The following is a 17174-nucleotide window of genomic DNA, read 5'->3' on the forward strand; positions in this document are numbered from 1 at the left end:
AACAGACTGAGATGGAAAAGACGAGAAAGGAGCCAGTTTGCAGTCGGGAGAATTGAGTTTGGCCAGGTTAAGCGTAAAATGACTACTGGATAACCAAGCCAAAGTGCCAAACAGGAAGGAGGATATGTGGGTTTTCGATGTCAGGAAAGAGGTCAATATAAAATTGAGTGTTTGGTGTATACATGGCATTAAAAGCTATGGGACGAGAGGAGATTATACATAAGGACAGTGTGGGTCCCTGGGATGAATGGGAGTCCCTGGTATGAATTCTAGGATTCCGTACCAGATAAGAGTCTATCAGAGGAGAAAAATTTGACAAGGATACCAAGAAGAGGTGGACAACGTGCTAGATGGATTGTAAGTAAGGGAGAAGGAAGACAGAAAAGTGATAAGGTAATCAGCTGGACTGAGTGTGAGCTAATAAGTCAGAGAAGGCAAGAAAGGGAACTGCACAGTATAATCTGTCTACACAAGGGGAGCAGTGTTGTCCCGTGAAATCCTAGGGTTGTGATTGAATGTTAGGAGGAATATCTTATTGGAAAGATCAGAGCACCTTCTTGAATGAAATCCATTAGACAATAGAAAATTCATGCCTTCTAAACAAATAATTTGGAGTGTCATGTAGTCATAGCCTAAAAAAAATCCACTGTCATTACAATTATCAAATTGCTTTTCTATACCAGGGGCAGAAATGGGAAGTTGAAAAAAATCTAGAATGAAAAATTCAATTGAGACCTCATGCTCTGCTTTAAATGTGCATGGCAAACACACCAGGCGTGCACATTTTAAAATAAAACAGATGAGCTATTTTAAATATTTTATTGCACAACTTAAAGAGTGTAGCTGTTACTATTTTTTAAAAAAACTTTTAGGAGGCAATTTTTCTATTCTTTGTACCTTTAAGTCCTTGGCTCTGAAGTTCTGCTTCTCTGACCTTGATCTAATCATGAATATCTATGATACTTAATTATAATGAAAAAGCCTACATTGCACTCTAGATCGTAGATGCACATTTTTTCTTCTTTGGTCACCTGCCAGTTCTCAAAATTATAGCAGTGGGAAGAAATGCAAATGAAGGCCATGCTTGACAGCTAAACATAATGGAATACATGGTCCACATTTGAAAAGTTACCTTAAAATAAAAGGTAGCATATAAAAAATCATTTCTTTAAGGTCACCTATGGCTTTGAATTACAGCTTTGAGGAATTTCCAATTTAGTCATCAGAGAGGAAGAAGCCAAAATAAGGATTATATACTCTGCTAGAGGGAAGATAGAGTTTTACTTCATCATAGTTTGGTGATCTTTTAACTTGGAAATAGTTTTTTCACAAAACCAAAATATTCATGTTATAAAGTACCATGTAAAGTAATAAACTACTATTTTCTATGCTAACCGTACTTATAGCTAACAAAGTTTTTCTTGTGAATGTCAAAAGAAAGGTTACATTTTCATGTGTTAAAATATGTAATATATGGACTTCAATATGCTGGCAGTAAACAAGGTTAATTCTATAGATCTGTATTACCTGATAATAATTGTATTTCTTTATTCAGGTAGATCTATTTTCAAATAAGAGATTGGTATGCAAATGAAGGGATGATGAATAGTTATTTAGAAAATCTGAATGTGTAAGTAGTGTAGATATTTACATTTGCAAACACCCAACATTAATTGATAATTAGGTCTTCCAGTAGAAAGTTTATAATTAACATCTCCCCTCAATTTTTTGCTTTTCAGGGATAAAAGAGATAAACTTCTCAACTCTTTTTGTTTATTCTATCTGTTCCATAAATTACCAGGAGGGCCTGTTTTACTAGCTGAGGTCCACAGAGCATTACAGTCTCTAGAAACAGGGAAAGGGGCATCTGTGGATGATATTTCCGGGGCTTTACTGTTTCAGTATGCAGGGTCATAGAACGTACTCTAGCCAGAGGAAAATGGAACCGAGGTTCTGGTATCCCTTCAGTCATATTCTGCAAGATCTTGGACAGGTCAACTGAATTATGACTAAGTTTCTGCATCCAGTTTTAACAATGACCAGCACTGATTGAGCACCATATTTCAACTCTTTAAAAGACACAGGAGTTTCTAATTGTATTCATAAGCAGGTAATTTTAAGATAATGTGCCAGTGAAATAGTAAAGATGAGTTCAGGGTGTTACAGGAAGGGACGCAAAGCAGGCAGAGTCTACTTGGTAAAATGATACAATGGTACCTACCTCCCAGGCCTGTGATGAAAACAAAAGTAACTCGAGAAAATATGCCCATTGCTTAAAAAACAGCCCATTGCATTGCTATTAGTGGTAGTTGAAATGAATAATAGAGACAGTAAGAGTAGTAAAGGAAAATATATTGGAAATTAGGTCAGAATTAAAGATAGATGAATTGATTGATCAGTGGAACAGAATAGAAACTCAAGAAATGCAAGTGGCAATTAGTATATAATGAAGACTGCATCTCAAATTAGTGGGAAAAGATGGACTTTTTGATCCCAGGTTTGTATAACTGGATAGCCATGTGGAAAAAAGATAAAATTGGGTTCATTCTTAAAACCTCTTCTAATACTTCCAAATGCATCAAGGACATAAAGGTAAAAAAAGAAACCATTTAAGTACCAAAAGAAAAGATGTATGAATTCCTTTATAATTGGCAAAAATCCAAAAGTTTAACAACATACTCTGTTGGGAAAGATTGTGGGATAACAGACATTCTCATACATTTTTGGTAGAAATGCAGCATGGTACAAACAGTATGGAAGAGAATTTGGCAATATATAACAAAATTATATATTGATTTACTTTTTAACTAGGAAATCATATATCTAGGCTCTATCCTAAAGTTATGTTGCCGAAAAAAATGCAAAGAGAGGTATGCTCCAAGCTGTTGGCTAGAACCTCTTTACTATAGCCGACAATAAAGAGACAACCCAAATATTCATCAATATGAGACTGGTGAAATGAATTCTGGTTCGTTCACACAATGGAGTACCATGCAGCTATAGAAAGGAATGAGGAGTATGTTTATATATAATTATGAAGGGATCATAAAGAAGAAAAGAGGGTGAGAAAAGTATAAATAACTTGCTACTGTTTATATGAGAAGGGGAAATACAAACATATACACATAATTTTAAACTTTGTCTTTATTTTTGAAAAGTGAAGGGTAAACCATACTTAACTGGTGGTCTATAGGAGAGAAAGGGAAGAGGGTGGAGGACAGTACTAAGGATATAATTATTGGATTTTTAGATTCATAAATTTTAGATACATGAAAATATTTCCATGATATTAAACAAAATTGTATTTAAAGGTAAAAAGTAGTAAACAAAATGAAACAAAAGCACTTGACTGTATATCAAGTTAGTGGCATAACCACAGAGAGGAACGATACCAAGTGAGTTTAAAACACAATAATTTGAGTGTACATCTCTAATGGCTATAATATAAGGACAAAAGTAACTATAAGAAAATTACTGAAACTACTTTAAATGAACATATGCCTGCTGGTAGTGTTGGGAGCCTGGTGAGTATGTCCTTTTGGATAAAGCAAATGTTTAATCATATTAATGTCATTGAGAATTGGGATTTTTGGCAGTTATTGATGCTCAAATTCCTATTCCCTTCCCCCCCATAGGTCACTATTTAAATATGGTTTATCCTTCCATTTTTCTTAATAAAGGTAACTATTAAAAGCATATTTGTGTATGTATACATGTATGTGTATATATCTGAAACTCAGAATTAAGATCTGACTTTGATGACGTTAAGTAGAAATTCTATAGCACTGAATTTGATTAGGATATTACTGTGATTCATATCGTATGCTATCTTAGGAAAAAATAATATTTTTAATTTCTTTGCACTGAAAAGTCTTAGAAAGTATGAATCATTAAGTAGCAGTGAGCATCTCCATTGCCAGGATTGCAGTCTCTAAATACACTGTTTACTAAAAGGAAACAAAGCTCTTTGGAGAAATAGATGATTTAAAGTTCAGCGAAGACAATGCTGAACATGGATTGTTTTGTCGTGCCAGAAAGCAAGCAAGCAAGCAAGCAAGCAAAGACAGAGAGAGGCTTACCCAAAGGACTGCACCCACATAAAGACCTCATTGCCCAAATATGGGAAAATTTGAGTTTGAATAGCTGTAATGGTTTGGAACACATCAGAGATGTTTAAGTCCATTAATTCATTATAATCTTTTAATGTAATGTCTAATAGTTCACCTCTGCAAGATGCTGAAGCCCAACTCATTAATTTGAAAAACCTATAAATATAAAGAAAAACCAAACATTTCTCTCCCTTTTCCTATATAAACTTTACCTCTGTGCAACTATAATAAGTAGTTATTGGGGGGATATTTCACTTTACAGAGTTATTTCAGCTAATAATAAAGGAAGGAATATAGAATATCATAATTTGCAAGCCCCAATAGCATAGTGGATTTAGAGAATAATCATCAAAATAATGCTGGCACTACAAAGCCAGAGATAACTAGACATTGTGCCTCTTGATTGAAGAACAGAACATTACCTAAGAGGGAATTTTGGAAAAAAAACCAACACCACCTGAATTTGACTGAATTTGATTAAGCATCTGGACCTAACACAGTTTCTAGGAAATAGGGGGGAAAGAGAAGCCTGTTATACTATACCGTGTGCATGCAGTTAGCAAAATCTATGTTATGGGAAATGCTACATGAAAATGTCCAGATTATCATAAAAAGGAAATAAATAAATTGAAAAAAGAAAGAAGAGTGGGCTATGTTTATGGTTTAAGGGACATCTCTGCTATTTGGAATATAGGGGCCTTATTTGGATTTGATTTGAACAAATTATGAAATAAAATAAACAATATACACATGTAATTTATTACTCTAAGTGTGATAATGATACTCAGATTCTGTTTTTTAAAAAGTACTTAGTGTATATACATATATACACAATATGTATGTACATATTTACAAATGCAATGATATAATATTTAGTTCTTGTCTCACAATTATCCAGGGTGGAATTGGGGGAAAGTGAGTGATGAATTGATAATTGCTGAAGCTGATAGCTAGATATGTGGGCTTCACATGTGATTCTTTTTTTTTTCTTTTCTATTTGTTTGAAATATTCCATTTTTAACAAGGGAAAATAAATGGGAATAGAGATTATGGATATTCTTGAAGACTGTGTTGCTATCAAGAGTAATAATTGGCAGAATCCATAAATTCTATGAGTTGAAGGAAAGCAACAGGGAACCAAAGAGGAAGGAGACTTGGCAAGAAAACAATAAAACGAAAAAAAATACTGTAAAGTATGATTTACTTACACTTTTCTGGCTGATAAATCAGTTTCCAGTACATCATATGAAGAGTTATCAGAGCCATAAGTGTAGACATAAAAGGAATAATTAAAACCAGAGCCTGGGCCCCCGAATGCTGGATGTAAGATATTCCCAGGAAGACTATAGTTGCATTTAGATTCGTGAGCCAATAAAACCTGGGGTATACAGATAGACAAAAATAAAAATTAAAGTGTACTTCAGATTATAATTTCAGCTCTTGTATACAAACATAAGCTTTGAAAGAGTAGTATGGTAGTGGAAATTGAGTTTGGAAATATTGTTAGATTTCCTAATAAGCATAACCCATCAGCCAAATTCTTATCAGTTATGTTATCTTTGTTTCATCCCTATTTAGTATAGATGTAGAAAGAGTGAACTCTATTTTATCTAAACGAGAGGTTGACAAACATTTTCTGTAAAGAGCCTGATCATAAACATGTTAGGTTTTGCATGCCATCTGGTGTCTGTTGCAACTCAAAATCTAAACTAGTAACTTGTTGAACCTGGAAAGGGTTAAATGGCCAGATAGCTGAATCTTCCCATTTAATTTGGTTTTCAATGTCTAGGAAAACAGAAAAACCTGGGAAGTAAAACCCATAGATTATAAAGTCTCAAAGTTTTATCTAGAGCAGGCATTAAGTTAAAGAAACAAATGATATTTGAATAAAACTTCTAAGGATATAGTTAACTGCTCCACTAATCTGGTTTGCAGATTTGAGGGAAATAACCTTTAACTCTCAACTTTTGACTGGATTTTAAGTCTGATGTTAGAATCCCATTGGGGGTAGGGGTTTTACTATTAACTTAAAAAGTATCGAGGTAAAATAAAATAAAGTAAAATAAAACAAAATAAAGCCTACCCCTTTCAAAAGTATAGTTTGATGAGTTTTGGTTTCAGTTCTACAAACACCAATAGATTCAAGTTTAGAACATTTACATTACCCCAGATTTAACAGGCATATGTGGTTAGGTCAAGGCTACCCATGATATTATCGCCTTTGATTAATCAAAATCAATTGATTTGGGACAATTATTATATCTGAAAAATTCCTTCACCTTAGCTATATAATGGAATATAATGAGGGGAAGTGATATCCCATCATCTTTGCCATAATAGGTTGGTTAGAAACAGGTCACAGGATTTGTCCACACTCAGAAGGAGGGGGACATACAAGTGTGACTCACTGGGGTCGTCCTATGCATTTGACGGCATGTCCACCTCATCTGTAGTCTTCCTTCCCTCCTCTCTGCCCTCTCCCTCCCTCCCTTCCCTCTTCCCCCCTTTCCCCTTTGCCCCTTTTCCCTTTTTCCCCTCCCTCCCTCTTATCTCCCTCCCACTTCCCTCCTCCCTCCCTCCCTCCCTTCCTTTCTTGGAAAGCAAAGTCAATAGCTAAGAAACCAGGAAGGGGATATGATGCTTGAGAAGAAAAGGGAAGGTAAGAGAGGGTCATCTAAAGGAATGGATAGGGAAGTGGACTTGGCCCAGTGGTTAGGGCGTCCGTCTACCACATGGGAGGTCCGCGGTTCAAACCCCGGGCCTCCTTGACCTGTGTGGAGCTGGCCCATGCGCAGAGCTGATGCGTGCAAGGAGTGCCCTGCCACGCAGGGGTGTCCCCCGCGCAGGGAAGTTCCACCTTGCGCCCCATAAGGAGAGCCGCCCAGTGTGAAAGAAAGTGCAGCCTGCCCAGGAATGGTGCTGAACACACGGAGAGCTGACACAACAAAAAGACACAGATTCCCGTGCTGCTGACAACAACAGAAGTGGTGAAAGAAAAACACGCAGCAAATAGACACAGAGAACAGACAACTGGGGGGAGAGAAACATAAATAAATCTTTAAAAAAAAAGAAAGGAATGGATATTCCACTGTGTGCTGGCTGCGTGGTATTAAGTGTCCACTCGACGTTGGTAGTCATGGATTAAATGGGAACCTGGTCCACATGATTTTGCATTTTCTCCAGTCATGTTTGGTTGTGTGAGCACAGTAGTGGAGTAGGTGGAGAGTTAAATTTTAATCAGGATTGCTTCCCCTGTGACTCAGGAGAGGACAGTAAGGTTGTGTGTGTATGTGTGTGTGGGTAGGGGGAGGTCTTGGTGGAAGGAATTGAGGATGTGGAGTGTGGCAGTTTGCTATTATTTATGAATTCCAAAAAGAGATATTGATGATACCCTTTGAATGGTTTAAAATCAAAGACTTTACGTTTACTTGATTAAAGTGAGATTAGGGCTTTGATTCGACCCCGCCATTAGGGCATTAGGGCTGAGTCCCTGCCCCCTGGGTGGGCCGATTAAACAGACTCTCACACAGAAGTAGAGACACAAAGGAATAGAGAGCGCTCCACTGACACAGAAGAGGAAAGAACTTTGATTCCCTCGGCCCTGGGAAGAGAGATGAGCCATTTGCCTGATAGTCTGCAGCTGACCTTGTGAAGAGACCAGAACAGCTGAGCCCAGAAAGAAACGAGTCCTCCAGCCTACAGCTGAGATTGGAAGAAGCTGGGCCCACAGACTCTTAAGAGGGAAGGGGAAGGCTGAACCCTTGTAGCCATCTTGCTTCAACACTTGGCAACAGACATTTGGAGAGGAAGTACCTCTTACGGTACCTAGAGTCGGACTCCTTAGGGCCTGGTAACTGTAAGGTTTTACCCAAAATAAATACCCTTTATAAAAGCCAGCAGATTTTTGGTACTTTGCATCAGGACACCTTTGGGCTGACTAATATATGGAATTAGATGTTAGTTAATTGACAACAAGCACTGTCTTGAACCAGCTTGTCCTGCTTCATTGATACTAGTTTGGGTAGATGCTCAGCTCCCTGCAGTACTCAGCTGACCGCAGAAGACGGGAGTTGCAGAACGCCGGCTAGCCCAGTGAGCGTGGAGGTCAGGTAAGGCCTTGAAGTCCACGGTGAGGAGTTTGGTGCGATGGGAAGCCATTTGAAGGGGATAGAACAGTGGGTTGATATGATCTGATTTTAAATAAATTAAAAAAAAAGATTACTATGTCAGTTGTATGAGTGGTAGATGGCCCTGGTGAGGGGACTGGTCCCAGCTTTGTAGGAGCCCAGATAGAATCCAACAGGGGTGGTAGCAAAGGAAAAGGAGAGAAGTGGATAGATGTGTGGTATATTTTTGAAGAGGAGACATATGGACCATTGTCTTAGTCTTCTCACTGTCCTGTAGACAGATCTGCTCATCTTCTTTCCTATAACTTTTCATGTGCCTTGGCTTGCCCTGTCTCACTTCCCCATGTGCGTATCAAATCTTTTCCCACCCATTCAGTCTGCTCTTGAATATTCTACTTGTTCCTGTCTTTGAAATTCTAATGCAAAGACTCATTTTTCCAATTATTTCACTTTTGCCGATTTTGTCTTCTCATTTATAGATTGCAGAGCTCCCTGGCAGGAGCAATACCTTATTCATTTCTTTATCTCCACAGACCTAGCACAGTACTAGGTCCACAAGACATGCATAGCAAATAACTAGTTGGTGAGTCATCTGGCACCTCTCATCAAACATCCATCAACGTACCAACAAACAAAAAATGCTCAATAATTGATGTAATAGAATTTTAAACATGGCCATGCCCAGTGAACTGATTTAGTGTGATCCTGTGATGGAAATTTATCACAATGGAGGCCAAGTACAAAGTACTACAGCATTGTCTAGGATGACTGGGTAGAGTCCCTAGGCTCAGTTAGGGTCATTTTTACGACTGTAGCAACTGAGAGAACCTGGAGTGGAAAACTGTGTTACAGCTCTTTCAGTCTATAGGAGCCCCCTTTTTAATGTTAAGCACTGTTGAGATGCTCTCAGAGAATACTGTGTGCTCTTCAGTATACCACATGGTGATGCAAATTGCTCTAAAAGAGGGTCAAGGAAAATTACAATTACTCCAAGACGTAAATCTTCTGAAAGGCAGTTAGAAACCAAAGAATTATAGTGCTGAATATCTCTGTGTAGGAAGAGAGTTCACATAAAGTACTAAATGTATTTTAACAAATGTCACCCAACCTATTTGATTGTGTAATTTTCTGGAAGAATTACCCAGTTCAGGCATGTTTTATATATGTCTTTGTTGATCCATGGACAGGACAAGTCATAGATAATTAAGGGTGAAATTGTATATATAGTAACTGTAAAAAAAATAAAAGGAATAAAAATCTGCAGTCTTCAAACTACCATTAAGGTTCCTTTCACCTCATAGCTCACTAGCAAATTGAATATATAAAGCACCTCTTACACAGAAAGTCAGAGAGCAAAGCACTAAAGCAAAACAAATACCAGTGATTAAGGAAAATTGAAAGCAGCAGTAAAAATATGTTTCTTTAGTTTACTTTTAAATACAGACCGGGAACTGCAAATAACTGGGAGTGTATACAAGTGGTAATATTTATTTGTCTTCATGGTTCTATTGTGTTGAATACAAATAAGAAAAAAAAATTGTTGCTGCAAACCTCAGTAATCTTTTCAAGTTTACTAATTCTAAAAAATCCACTTTAATTTCTGTAGTAATAATTTTAAAATTACTCAATTATTTTGTCATTTCTTAGATTGACCAATTTGGACATGTTTCAGATTTCCTTGAAGTGATTTTAAGAGAAATGATTATAATCTCATCTTCCTTAACCTGAGAAGGCATCAAAGCGGGGAGATAAATTTTCTACAAGTTGCAGGGGGTTCATAGTGTTAGTGGACAATTTTGAAATGACAGAATATTTTATTCTACCCTGAACAATATTGAAATAATTCACGAGGGGATTTGTGACTCTTCAATGAGAGAACACTGAATTGTTTAGAAGAGTCAATGACATTCTTGAGGGCTGATTTCATGTGGCTGACTATTACCAATTGTTGTTTCTTTTCTTATAACCATTCGCCCATTGAACTACCTCAAAGAATGCTCTGGCTGCCATGGATTTAGAGAGAGAAGTAACAAAGAGAAATTTTACAATCCTTTTTCACCTACAAATTTTTTCAGCCTAACTGTACAAGAAAAGGAAGTTTAGTAACAGAAATTCATTGCTTTTGGTGATTAGATAGCAAAATGAAAGTAAAAGTTTCATTTTTAATTAAGAAATTTGGAGGAACATTTTCTCGTTCTTGCTCTTTGCTCTCATTCTGTTTACATGCTTTCATTCCCGTTCTTTCCTTCTCTTTTCCTTTGCCAGCACCCCAGTTTTAACAGTTGCTTACATATGTCATTTTCTTAGTCACTATATTTAAGATCTGTGAACCATCACACGTTTTAAAGTTTGCTAATGATAATAAGTCCTGACTTCTGTACCTTTCCAGCTTAAATGAGATCAAGCAATGTCCAAGAAAAATACGGGAAGTAGCCAGAACATTAGAAATGGAAAAAAAAATTTCTCTTTATTTTTTGTCAATTTTCTTTGATTTCCATGGTAATAAATAAGTTTCGAGAGAAATCCTGATGATATTTCCTGAAGGATTATAATTTTAGCAAAGGAAAAAGGTTATTTTTTCAATATTTAACGTCTCAATATTTATGTTATTAAATATGTTAAATATTTCAATATTTAATAAACACTCTTTTGTTATTAGGGTTAGAGGGTAGCGTTTGTTAAATTTAAAGCCAATGCAAAGTGAATTTTGGGAGGTCTAGGGATTTTTTTAAAAGTTATTTGCAGGCTGTTCCTTCGTACGCAACTCAGAGATGTTATAAGTATTAAGGAAATTATTTGCTCAAACTCTGAATTTTTCAGCTCTAATATACCTTATAAATTATGACTTTTCTACTATAGAATGTAATTAGGTTTCTATTTTGCTTCTCTCCCTTTTCAAGGACTATGTAGAATTTCTCTAGCAGGTAGATTGCTAAATGTTATTCATAAGTTAATATGAATTATAATGTATTCATAAGTTATTATGAAACATCAACTGTCCAAAGCAGCCTAGGACACAGTGCTCAATCAGTGTTCAGTTCCATTTCTTTACAGTGCTAACTCTGGACTGCATCTGAAGTCCCCTACTCTTATGGCTCTGGAGTTGCTTTCAAAATTTGCATGATCCTCTGGCTCACATGAAGTACTTTGTTAAAAATGTACATTTCCTGGCTGTCCTCCCAGGAAATTCTGGTCCAGAAACACTTTTTAACAAGGCCCCAAGTGATTCTTAAAATCAGGTAACACTGCTCTAGAGCAGTGGCTCTCAACCCTGCCTACCAAGGTAGCTTAAAAAAATACATATTACTGGTGCCTGGGACCCACTTCAAACCAATGCAGCATGAACCTTGGTGGTGGGGCCAAGGTATCCACACTTTTTTAAGGAGTCTGCTGTTGGCTTTAGTGTGCATGTAGGATTGAGAATCACAGTTCTCAAACAATGCTTAGATGAATATTAACATTGCTGTAGAGTAATAAATCTTTTCTACTAGCATTTCCCTAAGATGAAAGAGAATAAATTTGAGTAAGTTAAGTATTACAATCAGAAATATTTCATTATGGGACAGATACCATGTAGGAACAATTGGAGTACTAGAGAATCAAAATTTTTGGAACATATTCAGTTTCTAGACTTTTTCAGGAACTTCACAAATATTGTAGGCCTTTGATCATATCTAATTCACTCTAGTAATCCATTAGCCACAGATTTTGATAGGCAGATAGAATGCAAATTACCAGGTGAAGTAAGTTTAAAAATGCAGAAGCATGATTTGAGGTTAATTGTGGTAGAGTTTAAAATTATGGCCATGAACAGACTTAATTATCCACCCTCTCTTTGCTTCCAGAAAAGAATCTGCCCAGGGTGTATTTACCTAGATGATCTCTAGCTTGGTGACTCTTAATTGTACACTGCTGAAAGAGCCAGGTTCCAATCTGGATAACGGCACAAGAATGTTGGCAGATTATTATGCTTCTTGATTTCAGGGAGTTTAGCTTTATTCTTTCATGACGAAGCTCCAGCACCAGATGGTAATGTTGGCTGGGAGTGGTTTTCTCACCTAGTTTTCGCAGCTCTACTCGGAAGTGGTGCTTTCAGTGCTGAAACTTCCAGACTATGCTATCTAACATGATCACTGAAGAGCTTTAGGTGGTAGAGATGGCAATGCTATGTCTTCATTAAAGGTCTGGTAACTATGACTATCTGACGTCTGTGCTGAAAATAGGCCTGTGTTCAGGTGATTAGATTCAAGGGTTATGTTCTGAAACTCATGATCTTAACCAAGCTTGTAGTTTCCAGTGGCATTTTTGCCTTTGAGAAATAGGGTATGATTTAATGGGCTGCCCATTTTAAAGATGGTCTCCTCTTAAATGGGTTCCCTCCTTAACAACAATTAAGCAGTGGTCTTAGTTGATGATTTATTTATCATCCTCATCATAGCTGTCATGACTTGAATACTTATTATGGGCTAGGATACTTTATGTATAAGTTATATAACAGCTATCCAAGGTATTGTCATTTTGTGGGTAAGGGACCTAGGGCCACTTGCTGAAGGCCACTGAACCCACTAAGTGTCAGAGCCAGGATTCTGTGGTGATCTGCCCAGCGGGGCCTCTGTCCATCTTGCCGTCAACCCCTACAGAATGTCTAGGAATAGCATTAACATTCATTCTTGGGAAGCGGACTTGGCCCAGTGGTTAGGGCGTCCGTCTACCACATGGGAGGTCTGCGGTTCAAACCCCGGGCCTCCTTGACCCATGTGGAGCTGGTCCATGCGCAGTGCTGATGTGTGCAAGGGGTGTCCCTGCGTAGCGGAGCCCCATGTGCAAGGAGTGCGCCCCATAAGGAGAGCTGCCCAGTGCGAAAGAAAATTCAGCCTGCCCGGGAATGGCACAGCCCACATGGAGAGCTGACACAACAAGATGACGCAACAAAAAGAAACACAGATTCCCATGCTGCTGACAACAACAAAAGCGGACAAAGAAGATGAAGCAGCAAATAGACACAGAGAACAGATAACTGGGCTGGAGGAGGGTGTGGGGAGATGGCAAGGGGAGAGAAATAAATAAATAAATCTAAAAAAAACAAAACAAACAAAAAACATTCATTCTTATATATGGTAACCTGTGGCTGTTTATAAAAGTTTCCTGTAGTTTAGTATTTAAACTGGAAAAACAAAAAGAACAAATTCAACTAGATTCAGTCTTCAAGTTGCTTACCATTCAGATAGTTCTTTAAAGCTTTAAAGAATAACACCCTGGCTCTTCATATACATTTCTAGGAGCTTTAACTTTAGGTTTTTAAAAACACTGAATGATTCTTTTTACCAGAGATTTAACTGAAATTAGGAAATAATCATTTACAAAAAGCTAAATAAATTCATCTTAAATTTGGCCTGGATCCTTATAACTGCAGAAATTAATTTTCACCCCATTCCCTACCCCCTCCCCAAAGTCCTAAAGCAGGGACCCATTGGGAGTCCCCTCTATTTCCCAAAGGAAATAATTCATTCATATAATGTCTCCTTTGTAATCAACACTGAGAAATGTCACTTTGATTAAACACAACTCTGAATGACTAAGACCATAGTACAATAAATTCTCCAGAGCTATCTTTCAGAACAACTGATTGCTCTCCAGTCTTAATCCTCCAGAGTCTTATTTAATCAAAATGATGTTGCTAATTAAGGATTAAAACCTCTGAATAGAATAAAAAAGAAAGATTTTTCTTTCTCCTTTGGGCAGGTCAAGGAGGCAGAATTTGCTATAAGGAACTGAAGAGTCCCTTCCACCTTTGGTAAAACTGCATTATTCTCTGACATTTGGACTTAATCCAAAACAGGCCTATGGGCTTTGTAATATTAATATAATTGGAAGAGAAAGAAAGAAAGAATGAAAGAAAGAACAAGAGAAAGAAAGAAAGAGGGAGAGAGGGAGTGATGGAGGGAAGAAAGGAGGGAGGGAGGAAGGAAGGAGCTGCCTTGAATAGCTACATATATCCCAGAAATTATTTATTCAAAGATTTATTCATTTAATGCTTTTAGTATGAACTTTCTTTAAACGTTTTGTTTGATACTGTTCGTTCATTGTTTTGCTCTATTGCCAGCATTGGTGGAAAAAATTCACAGAAAAGAGGGAATAAAATGTAACTCAGATCTCTCCTATGTCCACTGATGAACAACAACAATGATGAAAAGAAATTCCATACTGAATACTGAACTACTTTCCTTTCAGAACTAAATTTCTAATTTTTCCTTGAATTTGTATTTGCTTATAGAAATTGGTTTCTTAAAAACCACCTAAGCTGTAGAAGAACTCATTGTGAGAAATGGTTCATTATTTAAGGTGTTGGGGTGAAAGTGGGTGAGAAATAGAGGTGCTGGTTGATGTTTTAATAATTTCTAAAGTACTTCATCCTAGTTTTTCTCTCTTCATTGGCCTGTGAATTTATAATCCTGCCAAGTTAGTTTATTACAATGTAGACATAACTAATAACAGCTACTTTTTATTGATCATCTACTATATGCCAAGCTCTTTGCCACTGAGCTGCATATTATTACCTCTAATAATCAGAGATGAGGTATTATTACTTGCCTTTACAAATAAATAAATTGATACATATAGAGAATAAACGACTTGGCCAAGGTCAGGTGGCTTTTGTTAGGTAGAGTTGAGACTTCCAACCATTTTGACTTGGCTCCAAAGACACATCCTATCCAACATGACAAGCCACTTTTGTACCTGTTTACGTGAAGGGTAAGTTTATCAATGTGTCTTTGGAAGGTGCTGGAAAGTTGTATCAGTTGGTACATGACTCATTTGCTCCCACAATAAATGACTGGATCATCATCATGTCGTGACTTACCCAGCCCAAACAATAACAGAGACTGTTAAAATGGACCAGAAAGTGAACAATGAGAAGTCCGCAAAGAGAAGAATGCCATACACTGGTTTCCTCTCTGAACTGATACTACTTACCAGTTAAAAAAAGACATTTGTTTCTTTGATCCATATTCCTGAAGGCTGTACGCCCCCAGTGGGCAGACGATGGCTCTTATTCCCCCGGTACCAAGGCAAATGGTCAACAGTGCTGCATAGAACAGTCTGTTCTGCTCCTCCTGTGCTACGTGGGTAACCACATGGTAAGTGCCTACATAAACATCTTCCAAGGGAAAAGCAACCACAGATAACAAAGCAGTTCCTGTAGGTAGAGCAGAAAGGGGAATGAATATGGCACAGACCAAATGAATGAACAAATCACATCGTAAGTATTTTCCTCTGAAACAGGGGGTGTTAACCTTGTTTGTTCCATGGACCCCTTTGCCAGTCAGGTGAAAACCACAGACCCCTTACTAAGTCCACACTGTGCTGTGTTTCATTTAATAAATCTGTCACACCTGCACCAACACATCCCCAGAAGAATGATGTTTTTTAAAAAAAATTTCAATCCAAGCTCAGGGATCCCTTGCTAAGAACCCCTTCTCTGAAAGGATTGTTATGTGATTGTTTTATTAAAATATTTATGTCAATTACTGAAATTTGGGGGATAGCCTGATTTTTCTAACTGTGAAATCTTCCTTCATTAGGTGTTTGAACTAATTTAGACTCCTTTTATTTCCTTCCCTCATATTTGAACCACCTTTTCCCTCAAAACGTATAAGCAAATCATGTCCATTTTAACAAAATTAAAACAATTCAGAAATACATCAGTAGGAAACAAAGATGCCTCTAATTCCGCCCTCAGAGAAAACTGCTGTTAACAAGGGTCATCTGTCCTTCATCTCAGCGGTTTGTTAAATTCTTAAAGAAAGAATATTATTCTTGTTAAGGAGAACACAACCTCTATTTTCCTTTTCTCCTTTCCCTTTCTTCTTTGTAATCTCCTTGCTTCTCTCATTTTCTGTGCAGTTGGATGAAGCCTTCCTTGCCACACTCAGAGGTGAGAAGGCTGGGAGAGGGGAGTGAGAGGTAGGCGATACTGTGCAGCTGGAAGGAGAGGAGGACACGGAGTGATGAAGGAGGGCTGGGGATCCTTCTCGCTTCCACCTCACAAGGACCACATGTGAGGAGTTTTCTTGTCTAATCAAAATTACTCTTCAATTTCTTTTGTTAAGCTCTTATAACTTGCAAAACATTTTTCCAGTACTATATTGTTTTATCTTGGGAAAAGTTGGTGATGATGGAGGGTAGATTTTATTATTCCAATTTTTCAAATAAAAATGCAGGATCAGTGAGGCTAAGTGACTTGCCCAATGTTTCAGAGGAAACCGGGCGTAATCTTTCTCTTCTTGGAATTCCCATCACCACTTGTCAAATCATTACTTTTTTGAATAGCAATTTCTCCCCATCACATTATAAAAGTAATGCATTCTTCTTCCAGAAAATTTGAAAAATACAGAAAAATACCAAGAATAATATTAAAGACCCAGAATGTCATAATCCAGAAATAGTCTTTACTGTTTATTATAATTTTATGAATCTATTTTATTTAAATAACAAATTGAGATTATGCTATTCATTCTCCTTAACATAACCAAATAGCATGAACAATTGCTAATATCTTTATATATTCTTCTTCAACATGATTTCTAATAATTATGTGGAATTCTAACCATAATTTGTTCAAAAATCCCTTTTCAGTTGTTTTGAATGAATGCTGCAAAATATTACAAAAATACCCTTATACAGAACTTTTGTGCACATTTTTAATTAATTCCTTACCATAAATTCTTAGCCAGAATTCATATTTTTATGGCTTTTTAATACCATTGACAAAATGTTCTTTAGAAATATAACAATTTAAGTTTCCACTATCATTGTATGAGACTGACTTCATCAACATTAGTTACCTTTATTAATTTTTTGTTTGGCAAATTTGATGGGTGAAAAATGGCTTCTCCATGTTATTTTTGTTTTCCATTTTATTAATATGATGTTAATT

General features: G+C 37.0%; 1 protein-coding gene across 1 annotated transcript in view; it reads right to left on the reverse strand.

The window, feature by feature from the left end:
• SLC15A5 (solute carrier family 15 member 5) overlaps nt 1-17174 on the reverse strand; it is a 73416-nt gene that overhangs the window by 52979 nt on the left and 3263 nt on the right. The window contains exons 2-3 of the mRNA XM_004460342.3: nt 15212-15434; nt 5318-5487 (exon numbers count right to left, since the gene is read on the reverse strand). Coding sequence (XP_004460399.2) covers nt 5318-5487; nt 15212-15434 — 393 coding nt within the window. The remainder of the gene's footprint in view (nt 1-5317; nt 5488-15211; nt 15435-17174) is intronic.

This window comes from Dasypus novemcinctus, chromosome 20 (assembly GCF_030445035.2).
Source record: "Dasypus novemcinctus isolate mDasNov1 chromosome 20, mDasNov1.1.hap2, whole genome shotgun sequence".
Lineage (NCBI taxonomy): Eukaryota > Metazoa > Chordata > Mammalia > Cingulata > Dasypodidae > Dasypus > Dasypus novemcinctus.